Source organism: Ornithodoros turicata, chromosome 4 (genome assembly GCF_037126465.1).
Source record: "Ornithodoros turicata isolate Travis chromosome 4, ASM3712646v1, whole genome shotgun sequence".
Classification (NCBI taxonomy): Eukaryota; Metazoa; Arthropoda; class Arachnida; order Ixodida; family Argasidae; genus Ornithodoros; species Ornithodoros turicata.
The window spans coordinates 10955809-10976866 of record NC_088204.1 but is presented as its reverse complement, the minus strand read 5'-3'; the positions used below and the strand labels follow the sequence as shown (position 1 = coordinate 10976866).

General features: G+C 44.7%; 1 protein-coding gene across 7 annotated transcripts in view; it reads left to right on the top strand.

The window, feature by feature from the left end:
• Positions 1–21058, top strand: part of LOC135391015 (gamma-aminobutyric acid type B receptor subunit 2-like) — a 351059-nt gene that overhangs the window by 281809 nt on the left and 48192 nt on the right. For all 7 annotated transcript variants that reach the window (XM_064621081.1, XM_064621080.1, XM_064621079.1 and 4 more), the window contains 3 exons: positions 397–504; positions 13072–13137; positions 15627–15818. In XM_064621081.1, the coding sequence (XP_064477151.1) occupies positions 397–504; positions 13072–13137; positions 15627–15818 (366 nt within the window). The remainder of the gene's footprint in view (positions 1–396; positions 505–13071; positions 13138–15626; positions 15819–21058) is intronic.

The following is a 21058-nucleotide window of genomic DNA, read 5'->3' as shown; positions in this document are numbered from 1 at the left end:
AGCAGCAGCGTCTGCCGGAGTAAATCACATAACCAAAGCAGACGACGGAGCCGTGTCCCTCAAAGTTCCCATGCTGCTTTGCGCCGCGTGCGTGGTGGCGCGCGCATCTTTGTAAAATCGTCTATTGGCTTTATCTTTGAACATTGTGCCAAACGCCTTTAAATGCGATAACTTTATAGGGCCATCGTCGGCGGTAAATTCTTGATCACGTGGTTTCCTCAACAGCTAAGGATGAACCTAGATACGCGGATGGTTCCATAGAGTTATCGCTATAAAAGGATATAGGCATGCCTGCGCGGCGTCTACGTGCTTTCTGAAGACAATAATATCTACAAAGAGGAAAATAAAGAGGAAGTTGTGTCTTGTAACGGGTTTCTCTTCTCCTTTTTTGTGCAGCCTCACACTGCACTGCTGACAATGCTAGAATCTGCAAACATCACAATCCTGAAGTTCCAAGGAATTGGCGAGGGAGGCGACATCAAGGAGGAGTTAGACAAGCTTCAGGTGGGTCTGCGTGGCACATGTCCTGCATTGGAGCGGACAGTCGAGGGCTACCTCAGCAGTCTAGTATTCTACAAACGAAAGAACACTACAAACAAGCAAACTACCCAAGAAGAAGGGAAGTGCCTTAGGACGAGAGCCGCCGATATTTCGAAAAGAGACTGTTCTCAGAAAAAGAAGTGTCTCTCTTCGAAATGTCGGCGAAATATCGGCGACCCTCGTCCTGAGGCACTTCCCTTCATACTACAGGCTCGCTGGATTATCTACGCTTCTACGTAAGAAGTGTAAATTTCACACGCACCAGTATCTCGGGAGCGTTTTGTGCTGCCATCGTTCTTTCCAGTCCTCCTGGACAAAAAAAACAGGAGAAAAGCACTGACGACGTACGAAAAGTGTTCGCTTCTTCGGCGATTGAACAATCGTATAAACAAAGCCCTTCTATAGTGGCGCACGCGTATTTTTGGAGAAACTTCTCCAGCCCTTGCTTGCGAAACAATATATCACATCATTGTATCAGGATATCACGAGGGGTTTACGCATCATTTGTAATCTGTCTTCAGGCACGCTCGGGGCACAAAGAAAACACACAAAAAAGCACGCGTTCTTGCATCTGAATTCAGTCCTACATATCGAATTGAGTACCGATCTTTGGCTGTCGTCTCCACCCCGTGGGACAGTCGAGAGTCCCTCGACTCCGGCAACAACTCTCGTTGTGCATCGAGCGTACGTAATCTCGAAGCAGACTCCGCTCGTCATCTCGTCCGATTTATATATCAGCACAGTCACGCCTCGTGCAATTTATTTTCGAAATACGCAACAACAAAAAAAACGCTTTCGTTGTCTGCAAAGAACGCAATACGTGTCTTGTTTCAGACCGCTGGCGGTTTATAAAAAGGGTTTGGAAGACGAAAATGAGTGGTTCTCGCCTCGAGGGTATAAGACAGTTTCTGCCGCAAATGCGTTTTGGGATTATGCAAAATAAAGAGCGAGAAGTTTCATAAAAGCCTTGGCAAGCGTGTAAATTTTGGATTTGTTCGGTATTTTTCGCCGGTAGTGAATTCAGATGGCTTTTCGCGAATCGCCTTTTCCTCCAGTTTTACATGGTGCGCTGGGAAGATTGATCGTTTGTATCAATTTGATCCTTGTGAAGCAGAATGGAGTTTTGAATTATACGCTGGAAATTGAAATCGATGCCAAAATCTTTCCTCCACTACTGTATGCATTTTGGTACGGCGGAGTTTGATGTAGCTTTTATAGGAACAGATGGACTGTTATGGTGTTGCATTCTGAGACTCTATTTTAGAGCCGCAGAACGCGAAAATAAACTGTGGCGTCGCGTCCTTTTGTTGCTAGTGATGACTATAGAGAGCGAATTTTTAAACGCTAACAGGGGGCTCTCTTGACCGCATAGCACGCAGTATGCCAATCATCATCGCCGATGACCTCGCTCTTATCTCCCGATAAGCTGAGAAAGGGGGCGAGCACGCTCTTTTTATGTATCAACCTTATTTCCAATCGGAACATAAAACGATACGATTCTGAAGGTTTACGGCTTAGAACGATTTATGCGACCAAAAGCGCTACCTGTAGGTGCCTAAAAATCCGCTCTCACTCTTAAAACTGAACTTCACCACATAGCACGCTCTTAGCCAATCACCATGCCGAACGACATTGTCCTACCCCTGATTGGTCAAAAACGCGAGGCGTACGCCTTTTTGTGCAGCTATGTTAAATGTCACAAAAAGACGTGCACTCTTAAAAATGACCTTCACCGCATAGCACGCTCCTAGCCAACCATCATCCCGAGTGACCTCGTTCTTTCCTCTGATTTGCTCAAAACGGGGGGCGTACGCCATTTTTGTGCATTATGCAGTTCATAATCGCCACATAAATGGAGTACGCCCCGTTTTCATCAGATCAATGGAGAGAACGTTTTGATTCGGGATGACGGTTGGCTACACTCTTAAGAATGAACTTCACCACATAGCACGCTCCTAGCCAACCACCATCCCGAATGACAACGTTCTCGCCCCTGATTTGTTAAAAACGGGAGGAGGAGCCTATTTTGTGCCGTGCATAATGGCACAAAATAGGCTCCTCCTCCCGTTTTCAACAAATCTAGGGCGAGAACGTTGTCATTCGGGGTGATGGTTGGCTAGGATCGTGCTATGTGGTGAAGTTCATTTTTAAGAGTGTAGGAGAGTGCTATGCGGTGAAGCTCTGGTTTTAGATTGTAGGGATGGCACTCCGTAATGGTCCGGGCGTCTCGTCATGCTTATGTCTCTTACGCCTGGTTCCCCCATTTCCATGTATGTGAAATGAAATAAAGTAATCAAATCAAATAAGAAAAAAATCCTGCTTATTCAGCTCAAGCTGCAGCCACAATGCTTTAATTCAGACAATGTATAAAAGTAATAACGCTGCTACGCGACACTTTAAACTACACTCTTAGAAATGAACTTCACCGCATAGCACGCTCCTAGCCAACCGTAATCTCGAATGATATCGTTATCTGCCCTGATTTGATGAGAACGGGAGGCGTACGCCTTTTTTGTGACAGTTATGCTGTTCATAATTGTCTCAAAAAAGGCGTACGCCTCCCGTTTTCGACAAATCAGGGCAGATAACGATATCATCCGAGATTATGGTTGGCTAGGAGCGTGCTATGCGGTGAAGATCATTTTTAAGAGTGTACCATTGAATCCAGTGTCTTAATCATCGACAGTGACGTCATTTCCGAATGACATTCTTTTTCTTCGTGCAGCTCGTTGCAATACATGCGAATGACATTCGGTGGGAATGTCATTCAATTTGCCGTGTGGCAGTTGCGTGCTTTTCGACACAAAAAGAAAAAACTTGCCATTATAGGTTCGTCAGAGTATACTTGTTGTTGTTGTTGCCCTAAAAGTGAACCCTTATGACAGAGCACAGTATCGACAAAAATTTACACGAAAAAAAAAACGAGAATGACAAGCTGAATTTTGTCATAGCTACAGCAATTACGTAGCATCATCACGTGGTAGAAAAGCTGAACCCAGCGATGCACGGAAAGAGTCATGTAAGCACGAGGAACTGCCACTCAGTTGAAAGGCCGTTGGGAGGTTCAGCTGCCATTAACTTCAACAGTAACTGAGAGTGTCCCTGTAAAACGGGGATGTAAGACAAACAAGAAAGAACACGTTATGGAAACACCGTTCCCTGCTCGTCGCAAACACAGCATTCCTTTCAGAGTATCACGTCAGCTGCGACCATCTCGCGACCCACGACAAGGAAAGCGAAACAGAAATGTCCTTTGACGCTGCAGTTTGAAAACACGGTCTGCTTTCGTCGTCACGTATTCCGCTCCACACCTCGGGAGACTGCCTTTTACCTTTACGAACCTGGCAAGAGGACGGGGGGAAAAGAACGAAAGGCATTTCAGTGGTGCAGAGGTTGTATTTCTCGGGTCACCGGGGCCCAATTTATATCCATATCCAGTAGCGCCTACGGGACGCACTGGCAGTTCTCGCATTCGCCTATATGCGTGTGTGTACGAAACGCATGCCGACTGTAACTCAATAACGAAAAGAAGGTCATTTCTACGAGAGGAGGGTGTTCCTACGAGAGAAGTTATTTCTCCGATTGTGCGCTACCCATTCCGTTCTCTCTCTCTCTCTTTCTGTTCTTTTTTTTTATTCGCACCTATATGACATCGTTTGTGTATATGGTGCGCAGGCAATAGGGACATGGCAATAGGGTAGAGTCATCCGACTAAAATGGCGATAAAACAGGAAGTGGTGAAAGGAAGGTGCAGAAGAGAGAAGGCACATTCGATCGGAGTACGCGTGGGAGGTTCGGCGTGATGTTTTCAACCTCTTTTTTTTTCGGGGGGGGGGGGGTAGCGAAACCGTGGGTTTATACCCCTGCTAGGTGATGAAATGGTTGTTCTGGTAGACGAAGAGGAAAAAAAGTGCGTTTTAAACTCGAATTTGTTCTGACCACCAGTTAACTTGACAAAAACCAGCGAGATGCGAGCTTAGACGTAACCTCAATATTCTTCCTGCGAAAAATCGCTTTAGGTGCGGAGAGCGAACGCTTGACTTGGAGCTCCTAGTTTTGGATTCCAGATGCCCAGTCACGCAGTAATGCACATGTGCATCCATGTATCAGTGATGCAGATTTGGCGATGCAAATCGGATTCGAGGCGAGTCCCCCACTTAACCAGTGGCAGTAAATCCAATGTAAATCGAGTCTGGGTTTGAACTGTTGTCGGGAAATCAAATCATTTTGAATCCAGATTTATGCTGTTCCATGTTAATCAAATCGTTTTTAAATGCGAATTGGTCAGATCCGACACTACGTAAGTCCGGAAAGTTGGCTCTCTCAGATACCTCATCTGAAAAGCTTAGGGATGGCTAAGAAGGGTAAAAATGTCCCGGAGGCAGCCACTATTACGAATATCTCCGAGAATTGAGGCAGTGTAATAGGCAGTCCTATAGTCAAAGCAACGAACGGTCAGCAAGAGTGTGAGTGGTCAGCACAGAGAGAAGGAGAACACAACTGGAAACAACAACTACTACTACATGAATGACTCTCCTACACTGTAGCTTTTGGTGCCAAACTTTGTGGTGATGTTTTCATCCATTCCGTTTCAAAGTGTATATATTTGTGTAGTTTCCCTTTCTTTTCTGAATAACGCGTCCTGGAGTAACCAGTCCCGAGTGGCTCGAGGCTACACATCTCAATTTTTTTCTTTTACAAAATCAATCAATCAATTAATGGCGATAGGATCAGGTGTTTCACCGCAGCAACTGCTATACCATAAACGCGACTGGAATTTTACTAGTACCTAGTGGTGTAGCATAAGACGTTATTTTAAAAAAAAAAGGAAAACAATCTACCCCGCGCATTTTCTTCGGCCCGTTTAATTTACCTATGACCCTAAATAAAGAAATACAGCCCTCTAAATTGCCGCTACGTGACTACAGAAAGAAAACATGAAAAACCCAATAAGCGTCTTTTCCGTCTTTATTCCATCTTTCGTGTTTTAGTACCACCTCGCTTGCGTTGAAGCAGCGTAATCAATATGGATGAAAGGCCGTAAAAATCGCGCTTCAAAATAAGGAGGAAATTAATTGCAGACGTACAGTAAAACAGACCGTGCTCGTTAAGATGCTCGAGAGAGGCAGGCCATTACAGGCTGTGTGAGTCTTCGCGAGATTTTCATTTAAACGCTAGCATGTGTTCGACGCCGCTACAACGTTGTCGTAAGCGAATATCGAAAAAAAAAAAAATCAATTGTCGTCGCCTATTGCGTTGCGCAGCTCATCGGTTACGTTTTGTTGTCTGTGTAAAGGAAAGGGGTACAATTTGTCCCAACTGCTTTGCCCTCTCCCGCTTTCTTTTTGTTCCTGCACTCTTAAAAATGAACTTCACCGCATAGCACGCTCCTAGCCAACCATCATCTCGAATGATATCGTTATCTGCCCTGAGATTTGTTGAAAACGGGAGGTGTATACACCTGTTTTGTGACACTGATGCTGTTCATAATTGCCACAAAAAAGATGTACCCCTCCAGTTTTCAACAAATCAGGGCACTTAACGAAATCATTCGAGATGATGGTTGGCTACACTCTAAAAACAGCACTTCGCCGCATAGCGAGCTCTGCACCAACCATTGCCGCGAATGATGGAGTTAACGCTTCTGATTCGAAAGAGAGAGTGGGGCGTACGCCTTTTTGTGTTGTATGATAGTTGACACAAAAAGGCGTACGCCTCCCTGTCTCTTCGAATCAGAAGCGATAACCCTATCATTCGCAGCAACGGTTGGCTCCGAGCGTGCTATGCGGTCAAGTTCATTTCCAAGAGTGTGCGTCTCTGATACCTTGCCATACGGGCACGAAAAATTACATTAAGTGCGTAATGAGTTAAGCCCTAATGTCATTCGTGCCGTGCTACGCGGAGATATTTAATGGCATTCGTCTGAATGGCAGTTTCCGCGTAATGAGATCGCCACAACTCATTCGCCCACGAAATGCGTACCCTGGGTGGCATTGTTTGAGCACAAGAGCAATTTCAAACTTCCATAAAGTCACTCTATACTGCGCGCCACGCAATTATTTTATAAATTACACGAAAACAGGCGTTCTTTTTTTTTTTTTTTTTTTCAATATGCCCGGCGTAGTTAACGATTGTTTTTTTGTTTTTTTTTTGCATATTCACTTTTGGCGAAGACTGCCACCTGACAGACAATATGACAACAGTGTTCCGACATAGCGTACGCCATCGCTTATGAAATAAAGCAAATTCTCTCATTTTGCTAGATATTACGGGTATTTCCAATCTCTTTGACTCTGCAAGTATTGCATCTCTTCCGCGGCTAATGGAAAACCCGTATTGACATCACCGCATTTAGTGTCATTCCAACCTGCTGTGTAGCACGACTGTCGTAAGAAATGGCATTCGGGACCCGAATGACATTACGCGCTAATGTCACTTCTTCTGCCCGTGAGACCACGCGTATAATTCTACGTTTAAGTTCTCACCAAGACGCCCATAACTTGTTACCCTTGTTACATTTTTTCCGCGGAACAGCATCCGTGACGTCACTCGCGAAAGTTTTCGAGCTGGTGCACTGACAGCTTGTGGCTTGCATCCCTCATGAAAATTGACCTTATTAGCGAAGAGCAGCATTCTTATCACAATCGCAGTGAGTGCCAGCCTATACTTCTCGAATGGCGATATCCTTTTTACTGTTGTATTTCTTTTACCTGGGTTACTGTTCACTACTACTACCCGTTACCGTATATTCACACGGTAGACATCTATACGGAATATTCTATTAGAAGAAAAAGCTAACAAACTGCCTACTGGGCGGAAATTCTGGCGCGCCTGGTCGGCACCGGACGTACTGCACACGTAGCAGACGACAGGGCCGATGGTGTCGTCTGCTAGCAGACGACACCATCGGCTCTGTCGTCTGCTACGGAACATATTGTGGCTGAGCCGCAGGATATCCCCCATGAATGCAGAGCACGAAAAGGCATGGCGTTAGCCGCTCGCGCTCACCTGGCATCAGAAAGCAATGACGTTTTGCGCGTCTTCCGCTGGAGTATTCTGGGGAATGCTGCTCGTGTGGTTTAATCTTTTGACCGGCAGTCCTAGCAGATCTGACTAGACGCCGATGACGCGCATGCGCATAGGGGGCTCGCATTTTGCGCACGACTTCGATCGATGGCTCGTCGCGCGCGTGACTGTTCGATGCTGTGTCACGCTTGGCTGCGGACACCATGCCATCGCATTAATTGGTTCTCCCGGCATTCGTGACTGTAGTTCTCGCCGCCAGTGACCGGAAAATGCGTGTCATTGCCGCTGCGTGGCGCCATGGTAGCGCGATTTGGCAGATACGTGTGAGAGCGTACACAAATATTGGAGGCCTCTCAACGTTGTAGATGTCGGCGAGGAGTTCTTGGGTGTAAAATTTACTTTGGTCACCTGTGAATTTAGCTAATTTGTTTTATTTTATTCGTTTCACTAATTGATTAATAATGGAACGTTGAATTCATGACATAATTTGATTAACTTAGCTCTACACCAAACTGTAACGCACCAGTGTTATATGAAATTTCTTAAGTCTATAACCACATATTTATATGTAAAATTTGTATAATTCGAACCATGACGTGCGTTTAATAGAAAGAAGAGAGTAAATGTCAGCCAGGCTGATGCAGACTGGCTATTCCATAAAAAGAAAGCCAGCCAGCATGGCTCTTTGCAGTGCTCTAAGCGAGATGGCGTGCATTTATCGTGATGATGACACTGCGAGCGCTGCGTGTGCTAGTCGGGTAGGGACGTTTTTCGGTAGCGCCACCTGTTTACGTAATATTCAACCGGGGGACCTTCATTAAACACCGATAACAAGGCGCGGCCGATAACAAAGTCATCGGGGCAGTATCGCTTGCGGTACTGTTTCCGGGAAAGAATTTTTCTTTCGCCCTATACACTGGCTGCGTTCCAATACTCAGCGCAACAGCTAGGTAGACGCCTAAGGTAGACGCCTTATCGGCGGATATTTGGGACAAACTTGCGAACTTGTCGCCGCTATCGCCATCTGTCATGGCCTGTAGGAACTTTAATTCCGCATTTGGTTTAAACGCCGCGTAATTCATTTATAAACGCTCAAATAATTAAATAATTCAACTCGATTGTCGATGCATTCTTCCTGCGTATCGTTATATTGCAGAACACAGTGATCAGCGAAAATGCCGCCACGGCTCATTGCTGTTACGGCGTAGTATTCCAATAAATGCGCGATTCTTGTATTTTCAATAAATAAATTAGATAAAATGTCTCTTTTGTGGACTTATTGTTGAACGCCGTAAACGCACAAGACCTAAGAGTATCGATGTCGTCGACAAGCGTATTAATTTTCACGGCTGCTCTCAGCGACAACCACTCAGACGCATAGCTAGCGTGCATCGATGCAGACTAGGCGAAAGACGCCTGGACAGCAGTCTAGGCGGGAATTGGAACAAACCTTAACATGGCGGCACTTCCGGTTAGACCGCTAGGCAGTCGACTGACCGGGATATTGGAACGCAGCCACTGTTTGCAATCGCGACTGGCCACCTGGTGGCGATTTTGAAAAGCTGCGAGTCCAGGTCCCAGAGCGCGTCGGGGCAGGGAAGCGGTGTGGCGGTACATGTTTCTGTTGATTACGGACATAAAAAAGAATGTATCGAAATTGAAAATTCATTGGAGTCGCGAATACCGAAAGAACAGCGCCGTCTTGCCGAGGGAACGCGTTGAAAACTGTTTACCGCCCCAGACAGAGAGAACGAAAGCACACGTGCCTTGTGCTTCCCCCCTGTTGTACTGATATCGCTTTCCTCCTCGGCTTGTGTGCTGGCTGCAAAAGCGCTTGGACCTGCTCCCGTGGCATAGTGGTTAGGATGATCGCCTTCGATGTCGCCGAGGGGACACGGGTTCGAATCCTGTCATCGGCTGTGCTGTCTGAGGTTTTCTCTGAGTTTTCCGAAGACTTTCTAGACGAATGTCGGCTTAGCTCCCCCTGAAGTCGGCCCGGGACGCATACTAACCCCCCCCCATCCTCTCTCCATCTGTCCACCTCTGTACGCCGCTCATAGCCACAGTTGCTTCGCGGCGCTAACACGAAAAAACAACCCAACAACAACATCCGGAGAGAGGTGACGTAAGGAAGCAACAGAAAAATACGGATATTTCGTTTACCACATCCGTCCATAGCGACAGCTGTATAACTCTAAACAAGAGAATATGCATCACTGTAATGCACCCGATACAAACCCTCATGGCTGCCGTCTTTACATAGGACTATGTTCCGGATAAAGGGATCGCATGTGCTGACCTCTTCTATGGTCGCGATGTCAATATTCCTGTCAATATTCCTTCCTGGCAATTCTTCTATACAAAATCTACACATCGTGCGCATGCATATGTCTCTATGTAATAGAAACCGAACATGGACACTGTGCCCCGTGCAGCCCATTGATTCCAATGATGGTTAGCAACGGAAACGAATCTGCACCACTGGCAGACTGCGACGTTCGATTTCTCCGCTGCATGGCGCCGCTGTCCCCGTCGTTTGGACCGGAATGGTTCTATAATCGCTCTTCCCATTAGGCCAGTATCTGACAGTCTGTTACGTCTCTTTACACAGGCTGTTGCAAGTTGAGCATAACGAATGACAAATGTTAATAAATGAATGCTGGCGGGCGAATGAAACTGCGCTGCCGCCCTGACGAGCGAACGGTGCTTCAACGGCGCTGGTAATCGGTATTTACGATTACTGGAAAGTGGCCGTGCGGAAGGCTGACACGCCTAAATGGCTTCGGACTCTGGTTTATTCCGTTTATAACGGTCGTTGTAAAAAGAACGGAGCAACAAATGAAGACGAAAGATGACAGTTTCTCAACGCCTATCAGGGACAGACGAAGATAATGTCAGAAAGAGGAGATTGTCCGGACGGGCGTCATTCCTCTCTAAAAGAGGGTGATGACATTGCAATTTATCGTCGCTTGTATAATCAAACTCCTTTACAACGAAACTCAGGGGACAGCAAAAAAAAAAAAATTCGTGGTAAAGGTATTTTCGTTAAAAAGGATGTCCATTATTGGACCCATAGGGCTCCAGCGGGACCGCAAAAAAATTTGCTGTAGTGGTATTTTCGTTAAAAAGGTGTTCGCTATAAAGGAGTTTGACTGTATATGTGACACGTGTGTGCACCGTAGTAACGCATGGTTTCTCCACTCGTCGCTGTTCTGAAATCGTTGTAATGTTACTTACCTACTTTTGAGACATAACTTGACACGCAAAAGTCTACGCGCTGTGCGGCTACGTTGTAGAAACTGTATAGAAACCTTTTCACGAAATGTAGCAGACGACGGCGCTTCTGTAGGGCAAAGCACTAGCCAAATTTTCGCTGTAAAAAAAAAATTGTATTGTCATCTTCTTTACTTCTGCGAGAGCTAATATTTGCTGTTTCACCTAAAGTGATAAAAAATTATAACTGGCGACGTACTCGCCGGAGGATTGTGGAACTTCCGGCAATTACCTTCTGGGAACTTTTGCCGTCATTTAGGAAGGCTTTGATAATTTTTAATTGAGGGAAATTTGTTTTTCAATTGAGCTTTGAAAATTGACACGCGAACCTCACTTATTTTTTTACAGAAATATGAAGTCCTCCACGGACAACCACAGACCCAACAAAAACTATACGCAGTATCGCAACAGAAATAGTCCAACAAAATTAGAAAAAATTCCGGTTTCGCCCCGCCTGCTTGATTCTCGCAAAGAAGGGCGCACGGAAGGTTCGTCGAGAGGAGGAAGTGTTCCCGCCTCTTGTTTTACATTTCTTTTCCCCGGTTTGACCTTGATGCTGGTGACAACCGTCTTATCACAAAGAAAACAAAACAAATGTCTTATCACAAAGAAGGCAAAACAAATGAAGGCAGGGACACTTCCTCCTCTAGACGCACATTTCGTGGGCGCTTCTTGGCGAAAATCAAGCAGGCGGGGCAAGGCGTATTTTATTCTGATATTTTTAAGACTATTTCTTCGCGATACTGTGCATAATCTTTGTTGGGTCTGCGGTTATCCATGGAGGACCTCATATTTCTGTTAAAAAAAAAAAAAAGAAAGTGAGCTTCGCTGGGCAATTTTCGAAGTTCAATTGAAAAAAATAAATTTCCGGCAATTAAAAATTGTCCAAAGCCCTCCTTAATCGTGGCAAAAGCTTCCAGAAGGCAATTGCCGAAAGTCCCATAATCCTCCGACGAATACGTTGTCAGAATTTTTTTTATCACTTTAGGTGAAACACCCGGTATATTACAACTTACGTCACAGGTACTGTAGGGTTTTACTTACGTGTGTGCAGACGAGGCGTGGATGTCTTCTGCAAGCGCAGTGTGCGTCGAATGGGTTAATTTTCACATTCTGCGCGGTGATGTTTCTAGTAAGCCCATACGCGTTTGCTATTAATGATTTCTCGTGCAGCGCATTGCGGTTACAGTTACTTCTACAGGCGATAGAGATTTAATTTTAATTAATAATTAGTTCGATATCTTATAAGACATGCTTATCAAACGAAACGTATATTTAGCCACATATGGAGGGAAGAGTTATTATTAGGAACTTCACTCCTCCTCCTTTACTGTACGGGATATTTTGTTATTCTCTATAACCGACCTTCATGGATCAGAAGACAAGCACGAAGAAGAAGAATGCTGGAGATAGATTAAGTTAACTCTGAGCCCTTAAACATCAGCGATCGCGCGTCAACGTCGAAGGCAAGTAATGCAGACCGTTGGTGATGTGCTTCGAGGGAAAACAGTCATTGAGAGCATTAGTATCAATTCAAACAAATAAGTAAAAGCAGTAGAATAAAGCATGCGGTGCAGAATAGTGCCCGCGCATGGCACCAGTTACCTACCTGCGCTATGTATGTAGACTGTAAATATTGTTTGCTTTGTAAGTAAACATGTTAAGGGACAAAGAAAACTCCAGGGTGTAGCTTGGTAGCGTACACCTACTGACCCCAATGTTGCGGGTTAAAACCCGGCCGGAGGACGCCAGCAACTTGATGGCAGGGTACAAGTTGCGTAGATACGACATCGTCCACGTGGGACGTTAAATACGATGTGTCGTGTGCCGAGATTTGGGTTTACGCTAAAGAACCCTCAGGTGATGATCAGCGTTGTCTCGCGACGTAAGGCCACGAATTATCTTTACCTACCTCTAGCGACGTCACATTGTGAATACCTTAATTTTACTATACGGGGACATTTTAAACCGTCACCTGTTACAGTGGTAACACTGCTGAGGCGTCATGCACAGATAAGGCAACGCAAACTGTATCACTCATATCTCAACGGCTCAACGGCAGGAGCCACGATAAGAATGCGTCAAGGTGTTTCTAGCGTCTTTTATATTTAAGTGTGACAAATTACGTCTATTCATTGGCAACCAATGAACGTTTGAATATCATTGGGACGTGACTGAAAAAGAAATTACTGTCTCTGGAGGATCCTCTGACGTCATCTTTATTTTTTACAGGCCAAGGACGTTCGAATTATACTAGGGTACTTCGACGAGTACTGGGCGCGAAGAGTATTCTGTCAGGTGAGTGTATAATCTTCACATTATAGTTCACGTGTCACAAGGAGCACAATATACTGAAAGTGCAAGCCCATAGGGCTAGAGAGATATGTCGAGGTCGTTGCTCTCTTCGTAGGCAGATACGTGAATTGGAGCATCGAATTAATAGAGAGTGCATAATGTAAAAACCCCGAGACTAGAGAACACGAAGGGACAGACACAACACGAAGTCGACTTCGTGTTGTGTCTGTCCCTTCGTGTTCCCTAGTCTCGGGGTTTTTACATTATGCATCATCTTCACGAGCTCGCTTGCTTCCTAGCCATTTTTTCATTAATAGAGAGTTTTACTGTACCCCACGCTATCCCTCACTCTTAAAAATGAACTTCACCACATAGCACGCTCCTAGCCAACCATCATCTCAAATGATATCGTTATCTGCCCTGATTTGTTGAAAACGGGGGGCGTACGCGTTTTCTGTGACACTTATGCTGTTCATAATTGTTACAAAAAAGGCGTACGCCCCTCGTTTTCAACAAATCAGGGCAGATAACGATATCATTTGAGATGATGGTTGGCTAGGAGCGTGCTATGTGGTGAAGTTCATTTTTAAGAGTGCTTTCCGTACGTAAGGGATAGCGCTGGTGGTTCTTACAAGTAATCTTACAAGAGTCACAATATTTTTGTGACGCAAAATCTGCGCCTTTCTAAACATTTATGTGTGTCACACTTAGGAAATTACGTGCAACGTTTCAGCGGTTTGCTGTAGGGCCCTACTAATCAAATTAGTATGATTAAGTTATTCCGACTAATAAATTATAATCAACAAATTTAACTACCATGATAACATAAATCGGGAGGATTACAAGTTACCAAAGTAAATCCTAAGTTTAAAACATCACAGACCTCGCCACGGAGAGAGTCGATCTTGCACAAACTTTTGTTGTTGAGTGAAAAAGTTGAGTGCTACGCACTGATTCAATTTATGCGCTTTACCGTGTACATTCATGGAGAGCAGTGAAAAAGTTATCAAGCGGCAACGTGCCATAGTGGTTACCACTGTGGACTTTTTAGGATAAAACCCGGATATTTTTTGATATTTTTTTGACAATATAGACAAGCCTAGAAATGTGCCACAGAGTAAAAACAAATATGTTTCGCTGTTCTTCTTGATAATTTCGGCTTATGAGACTGCCTGTCCCAGTAACATTGAATTAGGTTTCATTGTTTTCCGAAAGGTAGAGTCTCATGCACGCGTGGGTGAATGGTGTAGACGCTACACGCATGGATTAGCTGTCGTGCTTCAGTTACAATGCCTCCACGAAGCAGAAGAAAGCATTTCCCTGAATGGGCAGAAGTAGAAGAAAACTGAGAAAAAAGTTACATCTGAAAAGTTCAAAAGGTCAAGCTAAATGTTACAAAGTTAAAAAAAAAAGTTAATGTAGCACGTACCTCGGCTTTTGTAAACAGCTGACACTACAATAAAATAAAGCGGGAGATTTCCGTGTGACGTTGAATTAAGATTGTCTTTCACATCGCATCTGGACAACATCTCTAAAAAATCCGGATTAAATGGTGTGGATAAAATAAAATAAAAAACACCGGATAAAATCCATGTGGATTAAATCCAAACAATCCTGCTGTTGACGATACGAATTAGTGTTAACAACAATCATTGATATCCCTACCGTTGTATCAGTAAGTTCCTCATCGGCATCAGCATATTTGGAGAGCTTTAGCTCATATCCACAGCGAATAACACCAGCACGAACACGCAAGCAACAGAATGGTACAACTGCGCGCTCTTAACTGACGAACTCTACTCGCGACACGTATTATATATTCGCGTGTATATAACATGTTCTGTGTGTGTTCGTGCTGCTGTTACTCCCAGTGGACAGATAGCGCTAGACTCGTCCACCTTTCGACGTTCGTTTAGCTTATACGCACAGTGTTGCCCTACGAAGGTCTACCCGCGCCAGTAATTACTCATTGCAAATGGAACATTATGTCGTATACATATAAAGCTCTGTAGGTGTTTCAATCCTGCCAAGTTTCAAAGTAACTAAGCATCATGGCGCAATGTCATAATACAAAACGTACGAATCTCCTATATGCAACACAATCAAAATGGCGGTGTTGCGAAGGGCAGTTCAGGCGCTGCTCCCCAGGCGCGCAACACTGAAGCTGTTGTTGCAGAACAGTTCGTCGCGATACCAGGCGATTGAATGTTGTGCGTCAGGACGCCGTCTGGGGAGAAGAGTTTGAATAGGCCTTCGCAACGGCGCCATTTTGTTCGTTCTGAATAGGGGATTCGTGCGTTTTGTTGCTCTATAGCTTTGCGCTACGATAATCGCTCACTTCGAAACTTACCAGGATTGAACGCATTTCACATGTTTCCATGTAAGCGACACAATGTCTCACCTTGCATTGAGAAATTGCAGGAGCAAGGGATGACGGCACGGGGAGACCTTTAATGGGTGACATCCTGTGTTTGGGTGTCTTTTCTTTTCAGGCTTACAAGATGGGCATGTATGGACGCAAATACCAGTGGATCATCGTTGCTATGTATCAAGAACGCTGGTGGGAGGTCCCTCAACCAGACGTCACTTGTGACCCTGCGCAAATCACGGAAGCCGTCGAGGGTTATATCGGCATGGATCTGCTTCCGCTCTCCACAAACGAAAACATCACCGTCTCAGGCCTGGTACGTAGCCAAAAAAAAAGAAAGAAAGAAAACATCGTTTTAAAAATGCGGCATCCATAAAGTATTTTTATGTAACTGGGGATGAGAAACAGCTGTGCTCTGCAAGCTTGGTCGCTTGGTCGCTAAATTAGACTAGATTATATTTGAACATTTATATATTTGATTTTTTTTTCTGTTTCCCTGTCGCCATTTACTGTTCACGTGAGACCTTCCTTGTATATATTAGTGCAACTTGTACAAATGTCTTGCACCTGAACAAATGTAGAGTACTACATGAAAGCTTATGAATAGTAAAGAGGGCTTCACTGTTGGATTTCCTGCATAACGGAAAATGTGGAAAAAAGTATGCTAGTTGTGACGGTGTCGCGACTTGAAACTCCGATATTTGACAGCGCTTTTTAAACATTTCGTGCTTTTATGAGCACTACGCGTTTTGCAGAGAATTGCCTGTCTAAACCAGTCATTACCTACACAGTGCCGGAGAACGTAATAGCCGATTGCAGAATTTCACAAATTCTTACCCCAGTTTAGTATTACTACCCTCATTAAATAATTTTTTTCACTTCGTAAAGAAAAAAAACACACACACACACATAATGATCCTCTAAAGGGTGCTCCGCCACACTAAGACTTCGTGTGGGGCAAAGTACCCTTTACAGGAGCAGACAACTGCAATGCTCGCGTGACTGCGTGAGTGGTGTCGTAAAGGATGGAAACTGTGATGTGACTCTCTCGCATCCCTTATTCATGCCCAGTCTACTGGCTACGTACTTACAACGTAGCGTATGAAGAACAACACAGGCCAGCGCAGCGGATACCCATATGATCCCCACGTGGTCCCCATATCATCAAGGCTGTCACACGCGTCGCTGTCAGCGCACCAGACGCATGTTTTCGGAAAGCGTTCGGTACACATCGGAAACAGCATGTGTTGCGGATAATCGAAGCAAGAGCACCTCTCCTTTGTTTGTGTCGTCTGCGGGTGTTATGCCGTGATTACTGCAAAACTTCGTACGCTGCCCGAATGTGGCAGTATCCGTTACTTAGCCGAAATACTACCGTTGCCGAAGAGAAGGTGGTAGCAGATTGCAAGGCCATCGTCAGATTCTAATATTGTTGAACTAGAAAACGTAGCAAGCACGAATTTAGTGTCAGAAAACCACGCCAGCAAAATCTACCGCGACGCAACTTCAACGCATATGCAAAGGGAATAAATCGTACACTTTCAGATTCCATCGTCCTTCGTCCATGCCAATGCCAAATAAACGTGAAAAACAATGAAATTTGTGCAGTGACGTCACGCCTGGTCACGTGACTCGTGAAAACATAGTCATAGTAGGAGGGCGCGTGCCGTTTGTTGTTGCGGTATACGCGCAATTACGAGGGGATGTTGTAAAAACACACGCTGGTGCCTCATTCGGTCCGCAATATGACGCCTGTGACGAATCCCCATGTTTTCCCGAGTCACGTGGCTCAAAGGCGCTCAAACGCTGCGCGTGACGTCATGCGCACGAGACTCAGCCGACCCTGACGTCGCCGCAGGCGCCTACGCCAATAAGAGAAGTCGTGTACGCACGACTACCAATGGGAATAGCCGGGGAATAGCAATGGGAACGCGTACGTGTGTTTAAATCTCGCCATGTACGACCCGTAGAAATTATTTTTTCCTCGACACTCTGACGTGCAATGCAGTGCATGCGTGACGTAATGATGCACACAGATCAGAGTGCCACGTGTTTACGAACACGTTATAAAAATACGTTTAAAAAAACTCTAAGGATGCAGGACTCGTACCAGTCCCATGCTCCATAGATGATAATAACTTAAAAATAAGCACTCTTGCCCTCTTATCATACGTCATGTCCCAAATACAATCGTCAGGATGCAAAATCCGTGCGTTCTAAGCTTCTCTCGGTCGAAATCGACCTACTTATCCGTATCCTTTTCTTTTCCTTTCCTTTTTTCCCCCCACTCCACCTCTTCTAGTTCCCTGTATGCAAATCCGAGCACTAACTGGAACTCGCGCGCGGAGAAAATGGGATTATCGCACTCAAACAATGACCATGGAGATTACAGCGGCGTCCGGTAATCCGCCTACCGCGGGGATTAGTTTGGAGCTGTTTTGGCGTCCCAGTTTATGTGCGCAGTGCGCGCTATGAACGACCGTCGTTCCGGGCGGAGAAATTTGTTTGGAGTCGTTGGAGTGTGGGGTCGTCATCGCTGTGTCGTAAGACTGAGGAAACTTGAGCCTTCCCGACTGCAGGAGATGGGCATGCTACTTTTACGTGGAAATTAGGGTGGCCGAATACTTGCTCCCTATGTGCGCAGAGGGAACTGTATATGTTGATGTTGGTGTTGATGAAAAATAATAATAAACTGAGGGAACGGTATAGTACTCAGGCAACCTAATGAAAATGGATTTTAGAAGCCGCGTGGTGTAGAATAATGGAAGTTCGAGCAAAAAAAGCAAGAACGGGGGGTATATGTTTATTAAGAAAAAAAAAACAAAGGAAAGGTTAGCCATGCAAAGAACCGGCTTGCTCTTCCAGAAAAATGACAAAGAATAAACGGAAAGAAAAGGAAAGAAAGAAAGAAGAAAAGAGACACTAGAACGGTAGAAAGGAAGAACGGTAGTGCCTTGAGCCTACCGTAACGGTAGCCTGGTAATGATGTTTTTGATTATCCCTTTTTTTTATTATTGCACGGAGGTTGTGGAGAATTACCTAAGGCAGAGGAAAGCAAAGAAGCCTGCAGTTGTCAAATTGAAGCAGGCATTGACACCATATCCGGTAAACGACTGCGAAAGGAATTATAAAGAACACTGCATATGTTGCATAATGTAAAAACCCCGAGACTAGGGTCAGCAAACCTTCCGTAATCCTCGGTCCGGCCTTGAACAGACTGCTCGTTCCCCCGAAATGACCTCCTATTTTGTTCTCAACTGTTGTTCCCTTCCCTTCTGTTTGTATATATTTCTTGTTTGTGATCCCTAGTCTCGGGGTTTTTACATTATGCATCATCTTCACCAGCTCGCTTGCTTCCTAGCCATTTTTCCACTGCATATGTGTATTAGCCACATTCAGCGTGGCTCTTATGCTTACCCGTTTTTCATTTCACACTTTTACTACGAAACACGCCAAGATGCACGCAGACCATTATATCAGATACTACAGCACTTCCAGACGTATTTTTATCTCGACTGAAGGTTTTTGCACCGCTGCACAAATGTTTTGTCACGGTTGATCCTATTTAGTGTCACGAAAACGAACACGTCCTGGAATTATATTTCCATTGACAGAAGGAAAAGAAAAAAAAAAAGAAACGGCGCAAAGAAACCGTCCAGTCGACTGGTACAGTGCGCAAGTATGAAGATATATATCCATCGAACATTACGGGTAATTTGTTCCTGGGCTGCGTGTCCTCTTTTTCTTTTGTCCCGAATTGTCTTTTCTTTTACATTAGTTCTCCCGGGAAAGGTTCATTATTTACCGGCGTTCTCAATTTCTCCCAGCAGCCTCATTAATTTCTATAAATTTCGGCTTCCTATTCTTCCATGAGCATTTGCACGATGAGCCAGAAAGAACGGTTCTTCTTTCTCTCTCTTTTTCCCTTTCCCTCTGCTTCCACTGTGTTCTGTCAGGTTTTGATTTTATTCGTTGCAGAGTTTATGGATGGCGAAAGATAGTTATTGATTTTTTTTTCTATTCGATGGTATAGTATGCCTTTTTTTATGATTGGCTGTGGTAATTTAGTTTCTTCCTCGTTGTCATCCCTTTGCCCCTCATCTCCTGGCTAGCAGGTAGTGAAAGGGAAGAAAAGGAGAAGAAAGATCGCTTAGCGAATGGGTCGTACGCCGAACGGCATATCATCTTTCTACGTTGGTATAATCTTAATGGTCGAAGGTTGTATCATCGAGGGAAACATTTATCTTGTTGTGCCTCTCTAATCGACATATTTTTTTTCCTCCTTTCCTCCTTTCTTTCGGCTATGCTCGTGGAAGAGAGGTGAGGTGGTCGTGGGTGATACGGTTCGTTGAGTCGCGCCCCGTGTGTGTGTTCTCCTTTTCAGGTTACGTAGGAAAGGTAGATCATGGATTCTTTTGGCAAGTAAATCAAGTGGAAAAAGAACAGCGAACCGTTTGTATTGGGCGTGACATGTGAACCCCGGATCATGTCAAGTGCATCTGACATGGTCGGAAAACGAACGCTTTGTAGCTGAAAAAGCGTAGGAAAAAGAAATTGAACGCTGTATATGAATCGTGTCCTTTTTTTTTTTAATTACTATTATTCTTTTGTGGAGTCCTTGAACGCATTTATTGTTTATCGTATTTCTCCTCATCATCCTCATTTCTATCACATTTCATTTGAGTCGCATTCGTGCATGAAAGTTTTCAGTGTCACACACATGCATCATCCTGCGTATATACCATTTCTTCTTCCTTATACAAAGCAAAGAAAAACAGTCTCTGTTCAAGATATCGACGGCTTCTCGTCCTGAGGTCGCTCGTGGCCACAGTTGCCTCGCGGTGCTAACGAAATTAATTGTCCCGCAGTCGTCCCGCGACTTAAAGCCAGGAATTAACGTTGTACATGATATCCGGCTCACACACTAAAACAACTATCTTTTGAAATGACATGGACTCGAGGTTAACCTCGATTCCCGCACGGTGTGACGGAGATTTCCGGCGCACGTTAAAGAATTCCAAGCGATCAATCAATAAATAAATAAACCCCAGGCGATCAAAGTAATTTGCAGCGCTGCCCTGCTGCACTTTCAGCATATTTGCCACACAAATATACGCTGAATTAACCTTACGTGTAAATCGGTTCCCAATTATTATGTAGTCTATGGAGCTTTTCATGATCTGCATATCTTTCCTCGTTATTTCGAAGGGTGTCTCAGGCGCTTTATTGTTTACAATGCAGTACCTATGGCACAGACACCACTGGTTCCGTACAGCGTAACTGCACCATGTAGAACGGTACAGTTTACATGTAATTCGCATTGCTTAGTTCTGTTCCTCATTAAACGGGAAAAGTTGAAAGCTTTCCTGTCCTTGCACTTATGAAAGGGGAACTGCCCTCCCTTCCTTCTTCGTGCACTTCTTCCTGCAGTCACCCTGTCTTTATTGTCGACTGGAACAAAACAGTAATCGATACACTTTTGGAAGGACATTACCACTTTGTACGAAAGAATAGCGTCTCCTCTGAGGAAACGCTTTGGAAAGCTGCCAGCCACGG